Source organism: Dendrobates tinctorius, unplaced genomic scaffold, assembly GCF_039654945.1.
Source record: "Dendrobates tinctorius isolate UK_male_01 unplaced genomic scaffold, ASM3965494v1 ptg000099l, whole genome shotgun sequence".
In the NCBI taxonomy this organism is placed as follows: domain Eukaryota; kingdom Metazoa; phylum Chordata; class Amphibia; order Anura; family Dendrobatidae; genus Dendrobates; species Dendrobates tinctorius.
The window spans coordinates 6,307,838-6,329,979 of record NW_027361767.1 but is presented as its reverse complement, the minus strand read 5'-3'; the positions used below and the strand labels follow the sequence as shown (position 1 = coordinate 6,329,979).

The 22,142-nt window shown below is 44.8% G+C and overlaps 1 protein-coding gene across 2 annotated transcripts; it reads right to left on the bottom strand.

Annotated features, from left to right (window-relative positions):
- Positions 1 to 766: 766 nt before the first annotated feature.
- FARSA (phenylalanyl-tRNA synthetase subunit alpha) lies at positions 767 to 21,432 on the bottom strand. Of its 2 annotated transcripts, XM_073587503.1 has the most exons (13): positions 21,192 to 21,432; positions 20,603 to 20,740; positions 20,335 to 20,433; positions 19,849 to 19,967; positions 12,803 to 12,895; positions 12,570 to 12,698; positions 12,363 to 12,478; positions 11,404 to 11,488; positions 11,152 to 11,251; positions 10,859 to 11,027; positions 10,072 to 10,149; positions 8,960 to 9,074; positions 767 to 1,531 (listed from the first exon to the last, which is right to left on the bottom strand). In XM_073587503.1, the coding sequence occupies exons 1-13, from the start codon at positions 21,366 to 21,368 to the stop codon at positions 1,426 to 1,428; spliced, it is 1,524 nt and encodes a 507-aa protein (XP_073443604.1). In that variant the 5' UTR covers positions 21,369 to 21,432; the 3' UTR covers positions 767 to 1,425. The 2 variants fall into 2 exon arrangements, with proteins under 2 accessions (XP_073443604.1, XP_073443605.1); XM_073587504.1 differs by lacking the exon at positions 21,192 to 21,432 and having other exon boundaries at positions 20,560 to 20,697.
- Positions 21,433 to 22,142: the final 710 nt, after the last annotated feature.

Below are 22,142 nucleotides of genomic sequence, written 5' to 3'. Positions count from 1 at the left end.
TGCATATAGCTCCTCCCTCTTGTCACCTTGTGGTGGAAGGGGCAGACTCCAGTGCATGTAGCTCCTCCCTCCCGTCACCTTGTGGTGAAAGGGGCAGTCTCCAGTGCATATAGCTCCTCCCTCCTGTCACCTTGTGGTGAAAGGGGCAGACTCCAGTGCATGTAGCTTCTCCCTTCTGCCTCACCTTGTGATGGAAAGGGCAGTCTCCAGTAAATATAGCTCCTCCCTCCTGTCACCTTGTGGTGGAAGGGGCAGACTCCAGTGCATGTAGCTCCTCCCTCTTGTCACCTTGTGGTGGAAGGGGCAGACTCCAGTGCATGTAGCTCCTCCCTCCTGTCACCTTGTGGTGGAAGGGGCAGATGCCAGGTCATGTAGCTCCTCCCCAGCAATCTGTGGTGGAGGAGCAGACTTCATGTCACATAGCTCCTCCCTCCTGTCACCCTATAGTGGGACAGGCAGACACATGTAGCTCCTCCCTCCACTGTCAACTTGTAGTGGGAAGAGCAGACTCCATATCACGTAGCTCCTCCCTCCCAAAAGTCACCTTGTAGTGGGATGGGCAGACTCCATATAACATAGCTCCACCCTCCTGTTACCGTGTAGTGGGAGGAGCATACTCCATGTCATAGCTCCTCCCTCCTGACTGTTACCCTTTGGTGGAGGGGGCAGCCTCCATGCCACGTGACCATTTTGTATACTAGACACATGGAACTTTTTATAAATCCCACAATGATGTATTGAATATGAATAAACAGAGAACTAATAATTGAATGTGATACATGTGATTTATTTCCATTAGAAGCTGATAATCTGCACATCAGAGGTCACGTCATCTCTCTAACATTCCTCTCTGTAATCGTACTGAAGCCTGATCCACCGTCCATGACAAAAAATAATCAAGGATGAGGTTCTAAGAAATGTCAATAAATAAAATATCCTGCACCCCCAGGTACGATCTATGTAGTTACTTATAAAATGCAGCATTTTCAGATTCGGCTCTTAAAAAGGAACACTAATAATAAAGACTAATACACAGCGGGGCAGATTTACTAATCAGCAAGACGGGGCGTGTCACCAACCCCAATACTTGATTTATACTATACGGGGTCTTAGCCCTTCTTAAACTCCTCTAGGACCACACACTGGGCAGAACAATACATCAGTTTTTCCTTGAGTGTTCCTTGAAAATAGAGAAATATAATATATATAGGAGTTTAACACTTTATCAAAATCTAACCATACAAACAAATTCTGGACATCTATACAAGTCCCCTTAAAATAAGAAGAGGCCCCATTACACACACACAGTAGTAGCTGTGCTCCGGAGTCATCATCAGGGGACAGTTCACACTGCAGGTACAGAGCCCGAAGATACCTACAGGTACTCTATAACACATACAAGCAAAATACAGGGCGGCTTTGTAATTAGGAGTCCAGGCGGCATATAGGGCTGTCGTAGACCATCTGCAGATTAACCTTATGTCCCACCAGTTCTCTGATGTTATTAATGCCGTACTTTATCATTGTCGGCCTGGAAAGGGAAAAAAAATTAATACAATTAATCAGGTTTATTTAGTGGAGAGGCAGATAACATACACAACGTTTAAAAGGAATATACAGTATATACTCATGTATAAGCCAACCCCCCTAATGTTGCCACAAAAAACTGGGAAAAACTTATTGACTCGCGTATAAATATATATAGCAATAGGAGGAATTAAAACAGACAGCATTGAGAGTAGGAGTATTCATGTCTCTCGAGTTTTAGCACTACGGCACTTTATAACAAGTTAGTCCCCTGAAGAGTTACTTGGATGAAACGCGTTGGGACACCCCTCTAAAGGAAAGTGCAGGGCATGTGCAATATAGGGTGAGCTGTGGACTGCCCTTGTCAGGGCGGGAGTTTGGGGATCAGATGATGGTTAGTTTGTAGGGATTTAACAGGGCATTGTCCTCCCATCGCCATCTTCCTGTGTGCATACAGAGAACCCTTGGAGACTCCCGGCCCTCTGCCTAAATCGGTGAGATCGATCCTTTATTATTTATATCTCACTTATTGATAATATTGTGGCCACAAATTTTGTTTGGTCTAGTCATGAACATATATGCACAATTGGCTACAGCATTGTATGCTAAACTGTCAACTAATGCTGTCTCCCTTAGATAAATTGTTGCCTGGTATAGAACAATAAGCAACATTTTTATATCCTGAATGACACATCTAGGTGGTCCCATTTTTTCCTTTAGGGACTAGTCACTTAATTAGCGTCTTTTTTGATATTTTAACCACTCTTTGGTGACACATTGTTTGGTTCTTTTAATTTGCATATTAAAAGCTATGTTTTAATTCCACCTATTGAATGAATATATATATATATATATATACACATATATATATATATATATATATATATATATATATATATATATATATATATATATATACACACACACACACATACACACAGTCATATGTAAAAGTTTGGGCACCCCTATTAATGTTAACCTTTTTTCTTTATAACAATTTTGGTTTTTGCAACATGTATTTCAGTTTCATATATCTAATAACTGATGGACTCAGTTATATTTCTGGATTCAAATGAGGTTTATTGTACTAACAGAAAATGTGCAATCTGCATTTAAACAAAATTTGACCGGTGCAAAAGTATGGGCACCCTTATTTTCTTGATTTGAACACTCCTAACTACTTTTTACTGACTTCTTGAAGCACTAAATTGGTTTTGTAACCTCATTGAGCTTTGAACTTCATAGCCAGGTGTATCAAATCATGAGAAAAGGTATTTAAAGTGGCCACTTGCAAGTAGTTCTCCTATTTGATTCTCCTATGAAGAGTGGCATCATGGGCTCCTCAAAACAACTCTCAAATGATCTGAAAACAAAGATTATTCAACATAGCTTTTCAGGGGAAGGATACAAAAAGTTGTCTCAGAGATTTAACCTGTCAGTTTCCACTGTGAGGAACATAGTAAGGAAATGGAAGAACACAGGTACAGTTCTTGTTAAGCCCAGAAGTGGCAGGCCAAGAAAAATATCAGAAAGGCAGAGAAGAAGAATGGTGAGAACAGTCAAGGACAATCCACAGACCACCTCCAAAGACCTGCAGCCTCATCTTGCTGCAGATGGTGTCACTGTGCATCGGTCAACAATACAGCGCACTTTGCACAAGGAGAAGCTGTATGGGAGAGTGATGGGAGAGTGATGCGAAAGAAGCAGTTTCTGCAAGCACGCCACAAACAGAGTCGCCTGAGGTATGCAAAAGCACATTAGGACAAGCCAGTTACATTTTGGAAGAAGGTCCTGTGGACTGATGAAGCAAAGATTGAGTTGTTTGGTCATACAAAAAGGCATTATGCATGCGCTGTATTGTTGACCGATTCACAGTGACACCATCTGCAGCAAGATGATGCTGCAGGTCTTTGGAGGTGGTCTGTGGATTGTCCTTGACTGTTCTCACCATTCTTCTTCTCTGCCTTTCTGATATTTTTCTTGGCCTGCCACTTCTGGGCTTAACAAGAACTGTACCTGTGTTCTTCCATTTCCTTACTATGTTCCTCACAGTGGAAACTGACAGGTTAAATCTCTGAGACAACTTTTTGTATCCTTCCCCTGAAAAGCTATGTTGAATAATCTTTGTTTTCAGATCATTTGAGAGTTGTTTTGAGGAGCCTATGATGCCACTCTTCATAGGAGAATCAAATAGGAGAACTACTTGCAAGTGGCCACTTTAAATACCTTTTCTCATGATTTGATACACCTGGCTATGAAGTTCAAAGCTCAATGAGGTTACAAAACCAATTTAGTGCTTCAGGAAGTCAGTAAAAAGTAGTTAGGAGTGTTCAAATCAAGAAAATAAGGGTGCCCATACTATTGCACCGGTCAAATTTTGTTTAAATGCAGATTGCATATTTTCTGTTAGTACAATAAACCTCATTTGAATCCAGAAATATAACTGAGTCCATCAGTTATTAGATATATGAAACTGAAATAGCTGTTGCAAAAACCAAAATTGTTATAAAGAAAAAAGGTTAACATTAATAGGGGTGCCCAAACTTTTACATATGACTGTGTATATATATATATATATATATATATATATATATATATATATATATATATATATATATATATATATATATATATATATATATATATAAAAAAAAAATCTGTATTTTGGCAATTTTTGACAGAAATTGGCCTTCTTGCTTTATTGACTCGCGTATAAGCCTAGGGTGAAAAATGCAGCAGCTACTGGTAAAATGTAAAAAAGTAAAAATAGATACCAATAAAAGTAAAATTAATTGAAACATCAGTAGGTTAAATGTTTTTGAATATCCATATTGAATCAGGAGCTCCATATAATGCTCCATACAAAATACTTCACATATAATGCTGCACAAAGGTTAATAATGCCCCATATATAATAACATAATAAAAATATTGGAGAAAGAGAAACCAATCACAAACTAAAATGTTTCTATACTAATGCACAAAGCATGGGCAACAAACAAGGAGAACTGGAACTACTAACGCAGGAAAAGAAATATGATGTCATTGGAATCACTGAAACTTGGTGGGACCATACACATGATTGGAATACAAGACTAGAAGGATACAACTTATTTGCAAGAAACAGACTTGATAAACGAGGGAGGAGGTGTCGCAGTGTATGTTAGAAACGCGTATATCTGCACAAAGATCCAAGCTTCAGAGACTGGGAGTTCTGTGGAAACTGTTTGGGTAAGAATACAAGGAGAGAACAATGGAAAGGACACCATTGTAGGCATTTACTACAGGCCGCCTGTGCAAGCTGAAGATATGGATGAACTCTTTATGCATCAAATGGCCAAGTTCTCCAAAAAATATGACATAGTTGTCATGGGAGATTTCAACTATCCAGACATTTGTTGGGAGTCTCTCTCAGGCAAAACTAACAGGTCAAGGAAATTCTTATCCTCTCTTGCTGACAACTTTATCTTCCAAAAGGTAGGGGAGAAAACAAGGGGATCTGCTACCTTGGATCTAATCCTCATAAACAGGGAGGAAATGGTTGAGGAGGTAAAAGTGGCTGGGATCCTAGGAGGTAGCGACCATGCTATTTTAGAATTTTGGATAACTAGAGGAGGAAGACCTGTGAAGACTCAGACGTCAAGGTTAGATTTCAGAAAGGAAGATTTTAAGGGACTCAGAAAGAGAATTGGAGGGATCCAATGGCTGGATATCCTTAAGGACTAAAATGTCCAGGAAGGATGGGAAATCTTCAGAAATGAAATTCTCAAAGCACAATTGTTAACAATTTCAAAAAGAGGGAAGAATAGGAAGCATTTAAGGAAACCAGGATGGATGAACACAGAACTTAAGCACATGCTAAAAAGGAAGAAAGAAATGTTTATAAAATGGAAAGAGGGAGGCATATCTAAAGAAGAATATAATGCTGTCTGCAGAACCTGCAGGGCACGAATCAGATTAGCTAAAGCTGACAATGAATTGAGGCTTGCAAGAGACGTCAAAAGCAATAATAAAGGATTTTGGGGATATGTCAAAAGTAAAAGAAAAGTCAAAGATACTATAGGATTTTTACAGGATGAAAATGATGAAATGGTAAGACATGTTGTTGAGAAGGCCGAACTATTAAATTCCTATTTTGCATCTGTTTTCCTCAGAAAGGAAATGTAACATCAACTGTTCTTCATTGTCCTATTAAGGGAATAGAAGAATCCAGGATATCTATAAACAGAAATACAGTGAGGAAACACTTAGTTAACCCTAAATGAATTCAAGTCTCCAGGTCCAGATGAATTACACCCCAGAGTACTGAAGGAGATAGCAGAAATTTTTGAACCCCTCTCCATAATCTTTGAAAATTCTTGGAAAACAGAAGAAGTCCCAGAAGACTGGAGAAGGGCAAATGTTGTTCCTATCTTCAAAAAGGGGAAGAAGGTGGACCCAGCCAACTATAGGCCGGTGAGTCTGACTTCTATACCAGGAAAGATATTTGAACAAATTATTAAACATGTATGTCAGTACCTGGATAAGAATGAAGTGATTAAACAGAGTCAGCATGGGTTTGTAACTAATAAGTCAGGTCAGACTAACTTAATTTCCTTCTATGACAGAATCACTGAGTGGGTGGATCAGGGAAATGCTGTAGATATAGTATATCTTGACTTCAGCAAAGCATTTGACAAAGTATCTCAAACAATCCTTAATGAAAAAAATGACTAAGTATGGAATGGACAAGGCAACTGTAAGGTGGATTCATAACTGGCTTAGTGATCGGACCCAAAGAGCGGTCGAAATTGGCTGCACATCCAGTTGGAAGAATGTCTCAAGTGGGGTACCACAGGGCTCTGTCCTGGGCCCTGTATTGTTCAACATCTTTATCAACGATTTAGATGAAGGAATTGAGGGTAAACTGATTAAATTTGCTGATGACAGAAAGCTAGGAGGGATAGCTAATACTAGAGAAGAGAGAGAGGATTCAAAAAGAAATAAATAAGCTGTAGCAGTGGGCAGCAACTAACAGAATGGTTTTTAACAGGGAAAAATGAAAAATACTACATCTGGGCAATAAAAATGAAAAAAGCATATACAGAATGGGAGGAATAGGGCTAAGCAACAGCACCTGTGAAAAAGACTTGGGTATACTAATAGATCACAGACTGAGTATGCGTCAACAGTGCGATGCAGCAGCAAAAAAGGCAAATGCAATTCTAGGATGTATTAACAGAAGCATACAGTCTAGATCACGTGAAGTCATTATTGCCCTCTACTCCTCTTTGGTCAGACCTGATCTGGAATACTGTGTCCAGTTTTGGGCACCACATTTTAAAAAAGACATCAACAAACTGGAGCAAGTTCAGAAAAGAGCGACCAGAATGGTGACCGGTCTGCAAACCCTGTCTTATGAGGAAAGGTTGCATGATTTGGGAATGTTTAGCCTGCAAAAGAGAAGACTGAGAGGAGACTTAATAGCTGTCTACAAATATCTCAAGGGCTGTCACATTGTAGAAGGATCATCTTTATTTTCATTTGCACAAGGAAAGACTAGAAGCAAGGGGATGAAACTGAATGGGAGGAGACAGATTAGATATTAGAAAATACTTTTTGACAGAGTGATCAACGAGTGGAACAGGCTGCCACGAGAGGTGGTGAGTTCTCCTTCAATAGAAGTCTTCACACAGAGGCTGGACATACATCTGTCTGGGATGATTTAGCAAATCCTGCTTTGAGCAGGGGGTTGGACCAGATGGCCCAGGAGGACCCTTCCAACTCTACCATTCTATGATTCTATATAGGTTATGGCCCCATAAGATATTCCATAGATTATGCCCCCATATATTGCTGCTCCATAGTTTATGCCCCCATATATTGCTGCTCCATAATTATGCCCCCATATATTGCTGCTCCATAATTATGCCCCCATATATTATTGCTGCTGCAGCTGCTAAATAAAATAAAAAAAATATGACATATCTCTCGTCGCTGGGGGTCCGGTGCCGGTGTCCTGAGCAGGTGGTGACAGGTTCTAATGTCACCGCTGGCTCAGGACCCCGGCACTGGCGATACTTACCAATTCTCCTTCCATCGCTGCGCGCTGCTCTGCTGTCTTCCGTCCTCTGTCAGTGACGTTCAGGCAGAGGGCGTGCACTGACTACATCATCACGCCCTCAGCCCGAACATCAATGACAGAGGACGGAAGACAACAGCGCAGCACGCAGCAATGGAGCAAGGACAGGTGAACATAGCATATACTTACCCCCTCCTGGCACGGTCTCTGCAGCCCCCCCTGCTTCTCCCGATCTCAGGCTCCTTCCTTCAGTGGTCACGTGGTACCGCTCAATAAAGTCATAAATATGCACATATTCATGACTTTAATGAGTGGTACCATGTGACCGCTACAGGAAGGAACCTGAGACCTGGGAGAAGCGGGAGGGTGGGGCTGTAGAGATCGCGCCAGGAGGGGGTAAGTATGACCTGACACCCCCGCTCCCCCTCCGACCCCCTGGTATATGACTCATGTATAAGCCGAGAGGGGGACTTTCAAAATCTCGGCTTATACGCGAGTATATAAGGTAAACATCTTTAATTGCTGCAAATTGCCATTCCCATAGTTCAAAATCCACATCTCCAGTGCGTCACAATGGTTACAGACTACAATCAGTGTAGTCTGATTCTGCCATCATGTAAGTTAGCCAAAAAAAAAAAAAAATGAGGAAAGAGGGAAGACTACGCCTGGGTAGTCCGTTATAATAATGGACACATAGCTCAGCAGAGGTGCTGCAAACACAAAACGGAGATTTTTTTTTTTTTAAATAAAGATTAGATTATAATTTTACATTCATTCTGCGGGGGAAAAAAAAAAAAAAAAAAGAAACTAATACATGAGCAAGCAGATCAGCATGGACTTTCCCTTGTCAGCGCCACAGGCGGTACATAACTGCACCTCTTCTATAATGCAGCATTTTGGATTGTGGCCCCAGCCATAATAAATGGGATTATTACAGGACGTTACAGAACAAAACACATTTCTATTGCTTCTCCTTATGCAGACATAACGCGGTCCAAAATGAGCACTGACTATATAAATTATCAGGTACGGTATTATTTATGAACGAGTTTGACAAGAATCAGTGCAGAAACCCCAAATGGTGCACGTATAGCCAGAGCCCGACCGCATAACATCCCACCTACACATATAAATCCCACTACCCCCCCAGATGGAGCTGAAGAAAGGGTCACATGATGATAAAAGCATGTTTACGCATCCGGAGGTGAAGCATATGGCGGTAGACGGAAAACATTTACACTAAAGGGATTAACAAGGGAACAGGCTAAAGACTGACGAGGCAATCAGACCGCGGGTAATCCATCCGGCCGTCTGCGGCAGGTCGATTACACTACTGACGTCATTACTGCCATTATTGACCCCCTTACTCACCGCTCCAGCGACAGACCCCAGGCGATGACAGACACGTCCTCAGGTAGACCCATAGGAAGGAGCATTTCTGGACGGAAAACTCCAGAGTTCCCAACTTCCACCCATTTCTTCAAACCTGCAACAATTTTTATTTCTATTAAAGATGCAAACCGGACAAACCCCAAATCACCAACAATCCCCTACTGATCCCGATATAGATGCGAGACATCATAAAGGGATGATCTGCGGACCTGAGGCAGGCTCCTTTCATTAAGGTATCGGTGTAATGCCTATTCAACTTAAGAAAATGGCGGCAATAACAATGAATAAATGCCCATCCCTCATCCAAAACAAATTACCTGATGCACCCCATCATTGCTTTCCATAAAAACGAAAGTCTGGACCAAGAGGCGACACTTGCAAAACCTAATCCAGCTTGCCGTTGTAATCTGCTTTGGATTTTAGCTGTGCAAATGTGTAGCTAAAATCCGCAAAAATTCCAATCCATATGGATTGGACCTTCTCGTTAATTTATTTTCTAGGTGTACTGTTCCTTTAAGATGCCAACCTATAACATTATGTCCATATTACAGTTTTGAGACTTCCGCCATTTTCAAGAACTCTGCTTGCCTTTATCGAATGGAAACAGCCAGTGTACTGAGTGTACTGCAGCTGCCCCTGATCCAGATAAAGCCCCGCAATGACTTCACGTCCGAGCTGCTGTGTTGGCTTCATGACAGATCCCGGCGCTTACACATGTTATTTCCTGTGGGCGGCTTAGTATTATATAACAGGGCCTAATCCTCCAATCACACGAGGAACGCAGCGAGCATAATGCCTGGAAAGCATACAACACGTGTGGTATAATCCTGGGGATGAGTTACAGATGTGCCCATATAATGTGCGCCCGGGAACATGCAGTAATACACTAATAAGAGAGCCATCTAAAGCGGATTACTAAAGAATAATCGAAAAAAGAAGTGCATTGTGAAATTGTGCAGCGGCAGATGCGTGCACTGCAAGGTTTTGCATCATCACTTGCAGAAGCATAATTCTGGAGCAGAGACCAGTGAGGGGCATGCTTCAGTGAATACAATGTATACACGTCATCTTTTCATTTGCTGGATCCTGACCTTCATGATAGCTGAAGACTTCCATGCTGGGCTCTGTGTAAGGATTATATGCAGGCTTGAAACGCAATTTAGTGATTCCTGGAAGAAAACCACAGTTAGTTTCTGACACTGATAAGCTAAAATATTTTCCCAAACCAAATGTGTCATAGGAGCAGTATTATAGTAGTTATATTCTTGTATATAGGGGCAGTATTATAGTAGTTACATTCTTGTACATAGGAGCAGTATTATAGTAGTTATATTCTTGTACATAGGGGGCAGTATTATAGTAGTTACATTCTTGTATATAGGGGCAGTATTATAGTAGTTATATTCTTGTACATAAGAGCAGTATTATAGTAGTTACATTCTTGTACATAGGGGACAGTATTATAGTAATTATATCCTTGTACATAGGGAGCAGTATTATAGTAGTTATATTCTTGTACATAGGGGCAGTATTATAGTAGTTATATTCTTGCACATAGGGGGCAGTATTATAGTAGTTATATTCTTGCACATAGGGGGCAGTATTATAGTAGTTATATTCTTGTACATAGGGGGCAGTATTATAGTAGTTATATTCTTGTACATGGAGCAGTATTATAGTAGTTATATTCTTGCACATAGGGGGCAGTATTATAGTAGTTATATTCTTGCACATAGGGGGCAGTATTATAGTAGTTATATTCTTGTATATAGGGGGCAGTATTATAGTAGCTATATTCCTGTACATAGGGGGCAGAATTATAGTAGTGTGATAAGACACATCAAAGCAAATGTGTTTTGCTCTTAGTTTTCTGCATACCAAGTTTCGTGAAGAATTCCTTCAGGACACCCATGAGGTCTCCTAGGGTGAGTCCAACATCAGCCACTACACCTTCTATTTGGTGAAATTCTGCTAGATGGGTAGCATCCAGAGTTTCATTCCTGAATACTCTGTCAATGGAGAAATATTTGACTGGTGTGAACTCCTTCTACATAACAGAGAAAGAAAAACATATTATAAACTAGACAAATCTGTCTTGTGACAATGGGAGGGAGGGCCACGTCATACCCCAGACCACCTGTCACCCACGGCTCTCCTGCACCTGAACGTACCTGCTGAGCAAGTTTGTAGAGCATCCGAGCACTGACCGCCGTGGTGTGGGTCCGCAGGAGATTCTTCTTGGCCTCATTTATGCTCCAATCATATTTATACCTGCAAAGGGTTGATTCGTTACATACGCATGACATCATAAAAAAAAATCTGCTCCTTCCACCAGAGGGTGACACAGCCAAGAGGGAGGAGCTATGTCACATTGATTGTGTCTCTACATCACAATGACAGAAGAAAATACCCCAGTCTCTCACCCTTGTGATCCATAGCCTCCCTCAGAATGAACTTTTTTCACCCGCTCTAGATAATCCATGGGAAAGTCTGACGCCATCGCTGGATCTGAAAGAAACAGAACTTTATCATAAACTGCCTAGAAAAACAATGCTATACTAACGGGGAGCAGTCTATGGGATTGAGTGGCTGTGGCGCTTGACAGCTGCTGGGGTCGGAGTTGCAGCGCTTGACGGCCACCGGGTGGGACGGGGCAGGGTTGGAGGGCTCTTGAGGCTGAAGCTGCTGCGCTCGTCAACTGCTAAGGCAGGAAGCTGGAGTGGATGCTGCGGCGGCGCTCCTCGGCTGCCAGGGGAGAAGGCTGGAGCGGATGCTGCAGTGGAGCTCGTTGGCTGCCAGGGGGAAGGAGGTTGGAGCGGTGTCTGCCGGAGGAGAAGGCTGGAGCGGATGCTGCGGCGGCGCTCGTCGGCTGCAGGGGGGGAGGAAGCTGGAGCAGATGCTGCGGTGGTGCTCGTCGGCTGCTGAGGTCAGGAAGCTGGAGCAGATGCTGTGGCGGCGCTCGTCGGCTGCAGGGGGGGGGGGGGGGAGGAAGCTGGAGCAGATGCTGCCGGTGGTGCTCGTCGGCTGCTGAGGTCAGGAAGCTGGAGCAGATGCTGCGGCGGTGCTTGTCGGCTGCCGGGGGGGGTGGGAGCTGGAGCGGATGCTGCAGTGGAGCTCGTTGGCTGCCAGGGGGAAGGAGGCTGGAGTGGTGGCTGCCGGAGGAGAAGGCTGGAGCGGATGCTGCGGCGGCGCTCGTGGCTGCCGGGGGGGAGGCAGCTGGAGCAGATGCTGCGGTGGCGCTCGTCAGCTGCTGAGGTCAGGAAGCTGGAGCAGATGCTGCGGCGGCGCTTGTCAGCTGCCGGGGGGGAAGCTGGAGCGGATGCTGCGGCGCTCAGATGCCCCCTGGGGACTATGAATATACATTTATCGCTTTGGTACGGACCCTGCAGGAAGAAGGTGTCGTGTTGATCTCTGGCCGGATGCTGTTGAGGCTGGAACAAGGCGTCGAAGTTCCAGAAGGAGCTCTCTATGAAGTTATTCGTCGGCATCTCTGTAAATCTGGAAGAACAAAGTAAGACGGAGTCTCCAGACGGCAGACGCACAGAATAACTATGATGGATGCTCCAGGGGGGCTACGGAGGACACTTACCCCATCTCCAAGAAGATCTGTCTAAACTGTGTGCGGACTTTCATCAGTGGGTGCAGGTGCCCACATTCGGGCATCACTCCCAACGCGTTGAAGTTGTAGGCCTTTAATTTCTTGTCTCTCCAAGAACCGCTGCAAAACGGGAAACCAGGGAAGAATGAGGAAGGCAAGAGGGGGAGGAGGGAGACGCAGCTTCAGGCATCCATCCGTGGAGGACCATGATGAATTGCACTGACCTGGCAATCATTTCTGGAGTCAGGTCCGTCTCCTGTTTGGTAATACTCGTGCTGAAGCCGTTACCCTTCGTTACCCAGTAGGTTTTAACAGTCCTGGAAAGAGATTAAAAAAAAAAGTATATAAATTATCGTCGGGTCACCACCCTAATTATAGCAAGATCAATAAAAAAAAACAAAAAACCCACCTGATTGTAACAAAATCACAGCAAGGTCCAGTGGGCAAAGAAGTTAGTTAATACCTTTAGACAGATGCATAAATCTCCTCCAGACTGATTTTCTGTCATTCCACCATGCTTTATACTGCAGTACTGCTCACTTAGATCAGCTGCATCATCCAAGTACGGGCTCAGCAGAAAGTTTATACACAGAGATAATTTCCACCAAAACCAGGATAAAACCATTAGAAAGTACAAGGAACGGCTGCAAATAACCTAAACCGAATGAGCCATAAACAAGTGGGAGCAGCCAAGAGCTCTGCTTTAACCCTTTACAGCAAGTTAACTAAAGGCAATTACAAAATAAAGTACACTTAAGCTGTAATCAGCGGCTTCACTCGATGACTGACCACAAACACTGGCAGGAAACGTAGGCTGACCCCATCAGTGAAAAGCATACAGTGGCTTGTGAAAGTATTCACCCATTTGGCTTTTTATATTATTTTGTTACATTACAACCTGTGTGTAAATATTTTTCGAATACGATTTGTGTGTGATGCATCAGCTAAAGGAGAAACGCGCGTCGGGGTGTGGGCGGGCACGCAGTCCATTTCCTTGTACAGATTTTCGCTCCTGTTTTAGTGTGACACTTTGGTCACATATGTTTAGGATACCGTTTAACATTGTAATCTTGTACACTACACATGAAGACCCCCCACAGGCCGCCCCGGAGCATGAGCATATCATTAACTCAAAACTGAAAATAAAGATTACACAATAACCACAAGACGGATTTCATCACCAGGTATCTTTGTAATCAGTATAATGACGGCCACCTGACACTGCCTGTAGGTTACTGACCACAATCCTGCTGTCAGGTTCACTTTAACCCCTTAATGTTCAATGACGGGCAGGGTCCGTCATTGGACGCCTCCCCCTGTCCGCACCTTTTCCGGCACACGACAGCTGATCTGATCAGCTGACATGTGCCCCTAACAGCCGAGGGTGAATCGCGATTCACCCACAGCTGTTAACATGTTAAATGCCGCTGTCAAACTCTTGGTGAAAAGAAAACGGAGGGAGATATCACTAATGCGCTGCTGAGAAGGAATATCATTAAAAGCAAAACATTTATTTAGACTTATAATAATAATAATTTTTATTTCTATAGCGCCGACATATTCCGCAGCACTTTACATTTCAGAGGGGATTTGTACAGACAATAGACATTACAGCATAACAATAATCACATAGATTATAACAGATACCAAGAGGAGTGAGGGCCCTGCTCGCAAGCTTACAGTCTATGAGGAAAGAGGGAGACATGAAAGGTGGGTGGTAACAGTGGCCCTGATTGTATGGACCTGCCATAATGTTAAGTGTGTAACAGTACAAACACAGAGGGCTAATGGATGCATAAAGCATGTGGGAAACCTGGTTATGGTAAAACTTTTGACTGGGCCACCCAGGTATAGTTAGGTTAATGTGTTGAGGCGGTAGGCCAGTCTGAATAAATGTGTTTTCAGGGCACGCTTAAAATTGTGGGGATTGGGGACTAATCGTATTGACCTGGGAAGTGCATTCCAAAGAATTGGCGCAGCACGTGCATAGTCTTGAAGACGGGAGTGGGAGGTTCTGACTATTGAGGATGCTAACCTCAGGTCATCAGCAGAACGGAGGGCATGGGTAGGATGGTATACTGAAACAAGGGAGGAGATGTAGGGTGGTGCTGAGCAATGAAGAGCTTTGTGGGTGAGGGTAATAAGTTTGTACTGGATTCTGGAGTGGATGGGTAGCCAGTGTAATGACTGGCACAAGGTAGAGGCATCGGTGTAACGATTGGTGAGGAATATGATCCTGGCTGCAGCATTCAAGACAGATTGGAGAGGGGAGAGTTTGGTAAGAGGGAGACCGATTAGAAGAGAGTTACAATAGTCGAGACGAGAATGAATAAGAGAAACAGTAAGAGTTTTTGCAGAATCAAAAGTAAGAAAAGGTCGAATTCTAGAAATGTTTTTGAGGTGCAGATGACAAGAGCGAGCCAGTGATCGAATGTGGGGGGCAAAGGAAAGCTCGGAGTCAAGTATGACCCCAAGACAGCGGACATGTTGCTGGGGAGTAATAGTGGAACCACACACAGAAATGGCAATGTCGGGTATAGGTACATTAGTAGAGGGAGGAAACACCAGGAGTTCAGTCTTTGACAGGTTCAGTTTCAGATATAGTGAGGACATGATATTAGACACAGCGTTTAGACAATCGCCGGTGTTTTCTAGAAAGGCTGGTGTGATGTCAGGAGAAGAAGTGTATAATTGGGTGTCATCAGCATAGAGATGGTACTGGAAACCAAATCTACTGATTGTTTGACCAATAGGGGCAGTGTACAAGGAGAAGAGGAGGGGACCTAGAACCGATCCTTGGGGGACCCCAACAGTAAGGGGAAAATGAGAGGAGGAGGAACCGGCAACAGATACAGTAAAGGAGCGGTCGGAGAGATAGGAGGAGAACCAGGAGAGAACGGTGTCCTTGAGGCCAATGGAACGGAGCATAGTGAAGAGGAGCTGATGATCCACAGTGTCGAATGCTGCAGAGAGATCCAAGAGAATTAGCATGGAGTAATGACCATTTGATTTAGACTTATGAACCAGTTACACGTTTCGAGGATGATAGCAGCTTCTAGTCTCCCATGGAAGCTAATGAAGCAAGTAAAAGAAAAAAATATTTTAAAAATATTAAAAAAAAAAAAAAAAAAAAAAAAAAAGATAAATAAGAGTTCAAATCACCCCCCTTTCGCCCTATTCAAAATAAGACAATTAAAAAAATCAAATATACATATATTTGGTATCACCGTGTTCAGAATTGTCCGATCAATAAAAAAAAAAAAAAAAAAAAAAAAAAGAATTAATCCAATCGGTAAACGGCATAGCGAGAATAAAAATCAAAACGCCAGAACTACTTTTTTCGGTCGCTGCAACATTACAATAAAATGCAATAACGGGAGATCAAAAGATCATAACTACAACAAAATGATATCAATAAAAACGACAGCTTGGTGCACAAAAAATAAGCCCTCACCCAACCCCAGATCCTGAAAAATGGAGACGCTACGGGTCTCAGAAAATGGCCTTTTTTTTTTTTTTTTTTTTTTTTTTAAGCAACCTTTGGAATTTTTTTTCACCACTTAAATGGAATCTGTCACCCCTTTTTTTTGGCTTTCAGCTGCCGGCATAGACATCGGGGACTTATCTACAGCATTCTGTAATGCTGTAGATAATCCTCCGATGTAACCTGAAAGAGAAGAAAAACACGTTATATTATACTCACAGGGGTGGGCAGTCTGGTCCGGTGGGCGTTGCGGTCCGATGCCTCCCTTCATGCGATGCCATCCGTCCTGTAATGGCTGCGGCGCAGGCGCACTGCTCTGCCCTGTTGAGGGCAGAGCAGAATTCTGCAGTGCGCAGGCACCGGACCTCTCCCGACACCTGCGCACTGCAGGACTCTGCTCTGCCCTCAACAGGGCAGAGAAGTGCGCTCGCGCCGCAGCCATTACAGGACGGGAGAAGAGGACGTCATCGCATGAAGAAGGGAGGCGTCGGACCGGACCGCCCACCCCGGTGAGTATAACGTGTCTTTCTTCTCTTTCAGGTTACATCGGAGGCTTATCTGCAGCATTACAGAATGCCGTACATAAGCCCCCCGATGTCTATGCCGGCAGCTGCAAGCCGAAAAAAAAGGGTGACAGATTGCCTTTAAAAAAAAAAAAAAAAAAAAAAAAAAAAAAGGAACCTAGACACGTTTGGTGTCTGTGATCTCTTAATGACCTGGAGAATCATAATGGCAGGGCAGTTTTAGGATTTAGTGAACATGGTAAAATAAAATCCAAAATAACTATTGTGGAATTGCACTTTTTTTTTTATGCAATTTCACCGCATTTGGAATCTTTTACCCCGTTTTTCAGTACATGATATAGTAAAACCAATGGTGATGTTCAAAAGTACAACTCGTCCCACAAAAAACAAGCCCTCACATGGCCATATTGATGGAAAAGTAAAAACGTTATGGCTCTGGGAAGGAGGGGAGCGAAAAATGGAAACGGAAATAACCCTGGTCCTTAAGGGGTTAAAGGGAAAACGTGTAAATGTTTGGAGTGGCCTAGTCACCGCCCAGACCTTAACACAATGGACAATCTGTGGTCAGACTGATTGCTGGTCACCAAAGGAAACATCTAACCTGAAGGAGCAAGAATCTTAGTGGCAAGACAGAGACTTATCCAAAGCGACCTGCAGCTGTAATTGCCGCAAAGGAGGCTCTACACCAGGGGTCCTCAAACTACGGCCCGCGGTCCACATGCGGCCCGCCAAGGACTTTCATCCGGCCCCCCGCCAGGCCGACATTGAACTCATGAACTGCACTGCAGTTCAATGCTGGCGGGCCCTGTAATCGCGGGCGGGACGAGGCGCCGAGGAAAGGCGTTATGCAGCCCTCCGTATGCAGCAGAGCACAGTGCACACAGACGGCCTGATTATCATCACGCCGCCTGCGCGGCCTGATGACGTCACGCCGCCTGTGTGCCTGTGCAGGAAGAAGACTGAGATGAGCGGGCGCCTCTTCAGAGCAGCGGGGGACATAGGCGAGTACTTTTTTTTTTTTTTTTTTAACGCCGGGTCCTATTGGGGTCATTTACCTGCCTAATGGGGACCTGTGCTGCCTAATGGGGACCTGTGCTGCCTAATGGGGACATTTACCTGCCTATTGGGGACCTGTGCTGCCTAATGGGGACATTTACCTGCCTAATGGGGACATTTACCTGCCTAATGGGGGACATTTTGCTGCCTAGTGGGGGACATTTTGCTGCCTAATGGGGGACATTGTGCTGCCTAATGGGGACCTGTGCTGCCTAATGGGGACCTGTGCTGCCTAATGGGGACATTTATCTGCCTAATGGGGACATTTACCTGCCTAATGGGGACCTGTGCTGCCTAATGGGGACATTTATCTGCCTAATGGGGACATTTACCTGCCTATTGGGGACATGTGCTGCCTAATGGGGACATGTGCTGCCTAATGGGGACATTTATCTGCCTAATGGGGACATTTACCTGCCTAATGGGGACATGTGCTGCCTATTGGGGACATTTACCTGCCTATTGGGGACATTTACCTGCCTATTGGGGACCTGTGCTGCATATTGGGGACATTTACCTGCCTATTGGGGACCTGTGCTGCATATTGGGGACATTTACCTGCCTATTGGGGACCTGTGCTGCCTAATGGGGACCTGTGCTGCATATTGGGGACATTTACCTGCCTATTGGGGACCTGTGCTGCCTAATGGGGACCTGTGCTGCCTAATGGGGACATTTACCTGCCTAATGGGGACATTTACCTGCCTAATGGGGACATTTACCTGCCTAATGGGGACCAATGTTGCCTATTGGGGATTCTTGCACCACACCAGTCTGAGCCTGAGGTAAAAGTGGAGTTCCACCAATATGGGCGCTGATCAGGCCGCGCTGATGGGCGCTGATCAGGCCGCGCTGATCAGGCCGCGCTGATGGGCGCTGATCAGGCCGCGCTGATGGGCGCTGATCAGGCCGCGCTGATGGGCGCTGATCAGGCCGCGCTGATGGGCACTGATCAGGCCGCATTGATGGGCACTGATCAGGCCGCGCTGATGGGCGCTGATCAGGCTGCATTGATGGGCACTGATCAGGCTGCATTGATGGGCGCTGATCAGGCCGCGCTGATGGGCGCTGATCAGGCCGCGCTGATGGGCGCTGATCAGGCCGCGCTGATGGGCGCTGATCAGGCCGCGCTGATGGGCGCTGATCAGGCCGCGCTGATCAGGCCGCGCTGATGGGCACTGATCAGGCCGCGCTGATCAGGCCGCGCTGATGGGCACTGATCAGGCCGCGCTGATGGGCACTGATCAGGCCGCGCTGATGGGCACTGATCAGGCTGCATTGATGTGGGCAGTTTTATTGCTGGTATATTGTTTTTGTAGCGCTGTGTATGTATGTTGGTATTTTACTAATAGCAATTTTGAATCCCTAGGAAACAATGATATCAAGAAAGAGAAAAAATTGACTCGAAGTGTAGGATATTCGAAGAACCCAAAAGAATCGGTAAGTTTGATGATTTAACTTCATTTTTAATATTGTATTTGTTCCTATTTTTGTTTTATTACCTCTAAATAAGATATGTGCAGTGTGCACAGGAATTTATTCATAATTTTTTTTAAACTATATTCCGGCCCTCCAATGGTCCGAGGTACCGTGATCTGGCACCCTGTTTAAAAAGTTTGAGGACCCCTGCTCTACACAGTACTGACTTTAGGGGGTGAATAGTTATGCACACTGAAGTTTTCAGTTATTTTGTCCTATTTGTTGTTTGCTTCACAACAAAAAGAAAACCAAATGTTCACAGTTGTCGCCATGTTCTTTACATGAACTGAAACATGCCCTCCCCCCCCCCCCCCCCCTCCAAAGAAAAAAAAACAGTGAAATTTCAGGTTGTGAGGTAACAAAACACAAAAAATGCCAAAGGGGGAACACTTTCACACACCATTGTAGATCTACGTGATGCTCTCCAACCACAATTAGTTGTTGCTGTGACAGAAATCTGCTCTGTGAAGACCAACTTCCTGGTGAGCTACTGCTTCTACATTGGAGTCAATCTAAAAAAGCTAAGCTGCAGTGTAAAGCATGGAAGACGGGGTGAAGAGAAAACAAACAAACAAAAAAAAAAAAAAAAAAGGATGGACAGCCTGAAGCTATAGCTGAAATGGGAATAGCTGGAGCAGAGATGTACATCCAGCACTGAAGGAACGATGGGTAACATTACCTACAGAGGGCGGTCTCACAGTAATGGTCGCCCGCTCCGGGCACTTACACTTCATTAAGGAGCCTCCTCTTCTTCAGCTCGTTCTTGTCCTTCTCGTTCACACTGTCAGACTTTCCTTGCAGGATGAGCTGCAGCTTTTCCTTAACCGTGTCCTCTACAGAATCTACCTGCGAAGGCAGAGAACAGTATTAGCAGGTTAGTAGCGCCACCATGTGATGCCGCATTGGGAGAGCTGACGTGATTGCCTGCAGTGGTCACGTGTCCCTGTGTTGTTAAGTGGTCGCCCCTTTAAAGGGGTTAAAGGGTTCATCCTATTCCACATCGACACTTCAGCAGAACAGGTAACATCATGGTTACTGACTCCCGAGTGCGTGATCGATAGGCGCGGGACCACCCCCCTTTTACACGAGGGGCGCGGGACCACCCCCCCTTTACACGAGGGGCGCGGGACCACCCCTTTAATAACCATTGCTATAGATATGCATTACACACAACTCTTCACATCACCAGGAAATGATAAAAGATGCGACTCACCGTCCTGAACACACGGGGGCCGCCCTCTGCCCCTTTATCCAGCCGGACCCAGCGATTGGACATGGCCTTACTGAAGCCCACCTTTGCGATGGGGAGTTTCTGTAGGGAACACACAGGGTGGAGGAGCTCAGGTATGAATCACAGGGACTTCCTCTATGACAGACAGTCTGGACCCGCCCAGCGGACACTTTAGCCTTTATTTGCAAGCACTGCTGTCCTACTCACTGTTTCCCTCTTCAGCTGCATTTTCAGGGGGCTCCACACTCACCGTCAGCTCGCTCTGCAGCAGACCCTCTTTTGGTAAGCTCTGGAACACCCGGACCTCGTGACTGCCGCTGTCAGCGATCTCCTGCCCCTCGGCGCTCAGCTCCCACTTCTTGCTGGATCTTTGCTGCGCCTCGATGATCTGGAGGGACATGAGACGGCCAGCTGGAACGCAGATCACAGTCTGCCCAATACTTCAACAGGATGGGAATCCTCAGACCCACATCCAGCTGGTGGATTGCGGTGCAGAGACCCGCCGGTCCGTGCGCTACCATACGCGGTGCCGACCAATCAGCAGTCAGCAGCTGAGGTCAGCACTCCGGCTGCACACCTACGGCCGAGCACTGTGCACCATGGCGGCCCTGCGGGACGTGACGTCGGGATATAGGGCTACATATACTAATTTTAAAGACAAAATATAAGAAATTAAACCAATAGAGAAAACTTTATGTAGAAGCTGCACAGACTGGATAGTGCTGACGATTCCTTGCACAGCACTCACTACCCTGCACGCTGGGACTTGTAGTCCCACAGCAGCCATATGCTTCCCATACACACACCCTGCGCTATTGCATCATCCGGGAAGTGCTCACCTCTCCCAGGGACTGCAGACTCTTCACTGCACCCACCACTTGCTGGTGGTCCACTCCCAGAGCCCCCGCCAGCTCCAGGCTGTCCAGACCCCCGCAGGCTCCATCCCGCAGCTTCTGGAGCAGCAGCTCCGCAACTGTGTTATCAGCCATGCTGCCGCCGGCTTCTCTGCTGCGCATGTGCCGGAAACGTCAATCAGCGAATCCAGAATGCTTTGCGACTCTGCGCCATCTTGGTACTCTACGTTCTAGATCCTGGTGTCCGCCATCTTGCTCCTCTTTTCTACGTTTCCTAGTGGGGAAAGGAATAATAAACAATGTCCTATGCGCACAGCGCCCTCTGGCGGTGTCCGGCTGCATAGAGAACAACACGAGGGATTTGTTGAATGGAGTGATCGGTTGTGATCGCTGCTTGCTGTCACTGAATGAAATTGTTCTGGATTTTGTATACAAGCTTCAATTTTGAACACCTAGCATCTGATTTCAATTCGATTTTAACATCAGCTTTTATATAGAGCAATTCTCTTCCAAGGAAATATTGAGAGAGAGACAGAAAAAAAAATAGATGTCCAGATATAAAAATGTGAGTGAGCTATATAATCAGTGCTTTGTGTGTATAATTTACAGCACATTTTTTTATTACATAGCTTCCTTTAAGAAAACAAAATGGGGTAAGATCCCCCAACCTTTTTATTAACCATCCAACAAAGAAAAAGAAGCAAAGCCTAAAATTACAATGCTTTATTAGAAACGTTATAAAATGTCACAAAATCCATTAATAGACATGATTATGGGGGAACAGACACACAAAAACCCGCACGTAGGGTAAATAGAAATGCTGTGTACAAAATAGTCTCATGATTTCCCAGGCTAACAATAAAGCCACGGGAATGCGCAAATTTTATTATATGAAAAAGTGCAAGAAAGATAATATATGAAAGCGCTAAATACAAT

Coding starts and splice junctions, on each gene's coding strand:
- FARSA (XM_073587503.1), bottom strand. CDS start 21,368: ATGCGCAGCAGAGAAGCCGGCGGCAGCATGGCTGATAACACAGTTGCG. Junction 20,434..20,602: donor TGCTGCAGAGCGAGCTGACG/GTGAGTGTGGAG, acceptor TGTTCCCTACAG/AAACTCCCCATCGCAAAGGT. Junction 9,075..10,071: donor AGTCTTCAGCTATCATGAAG/GTCAGGATCCAG, acceptor AAATTGTTGCAG/GTTTGAAGAAATGGGTGGAA.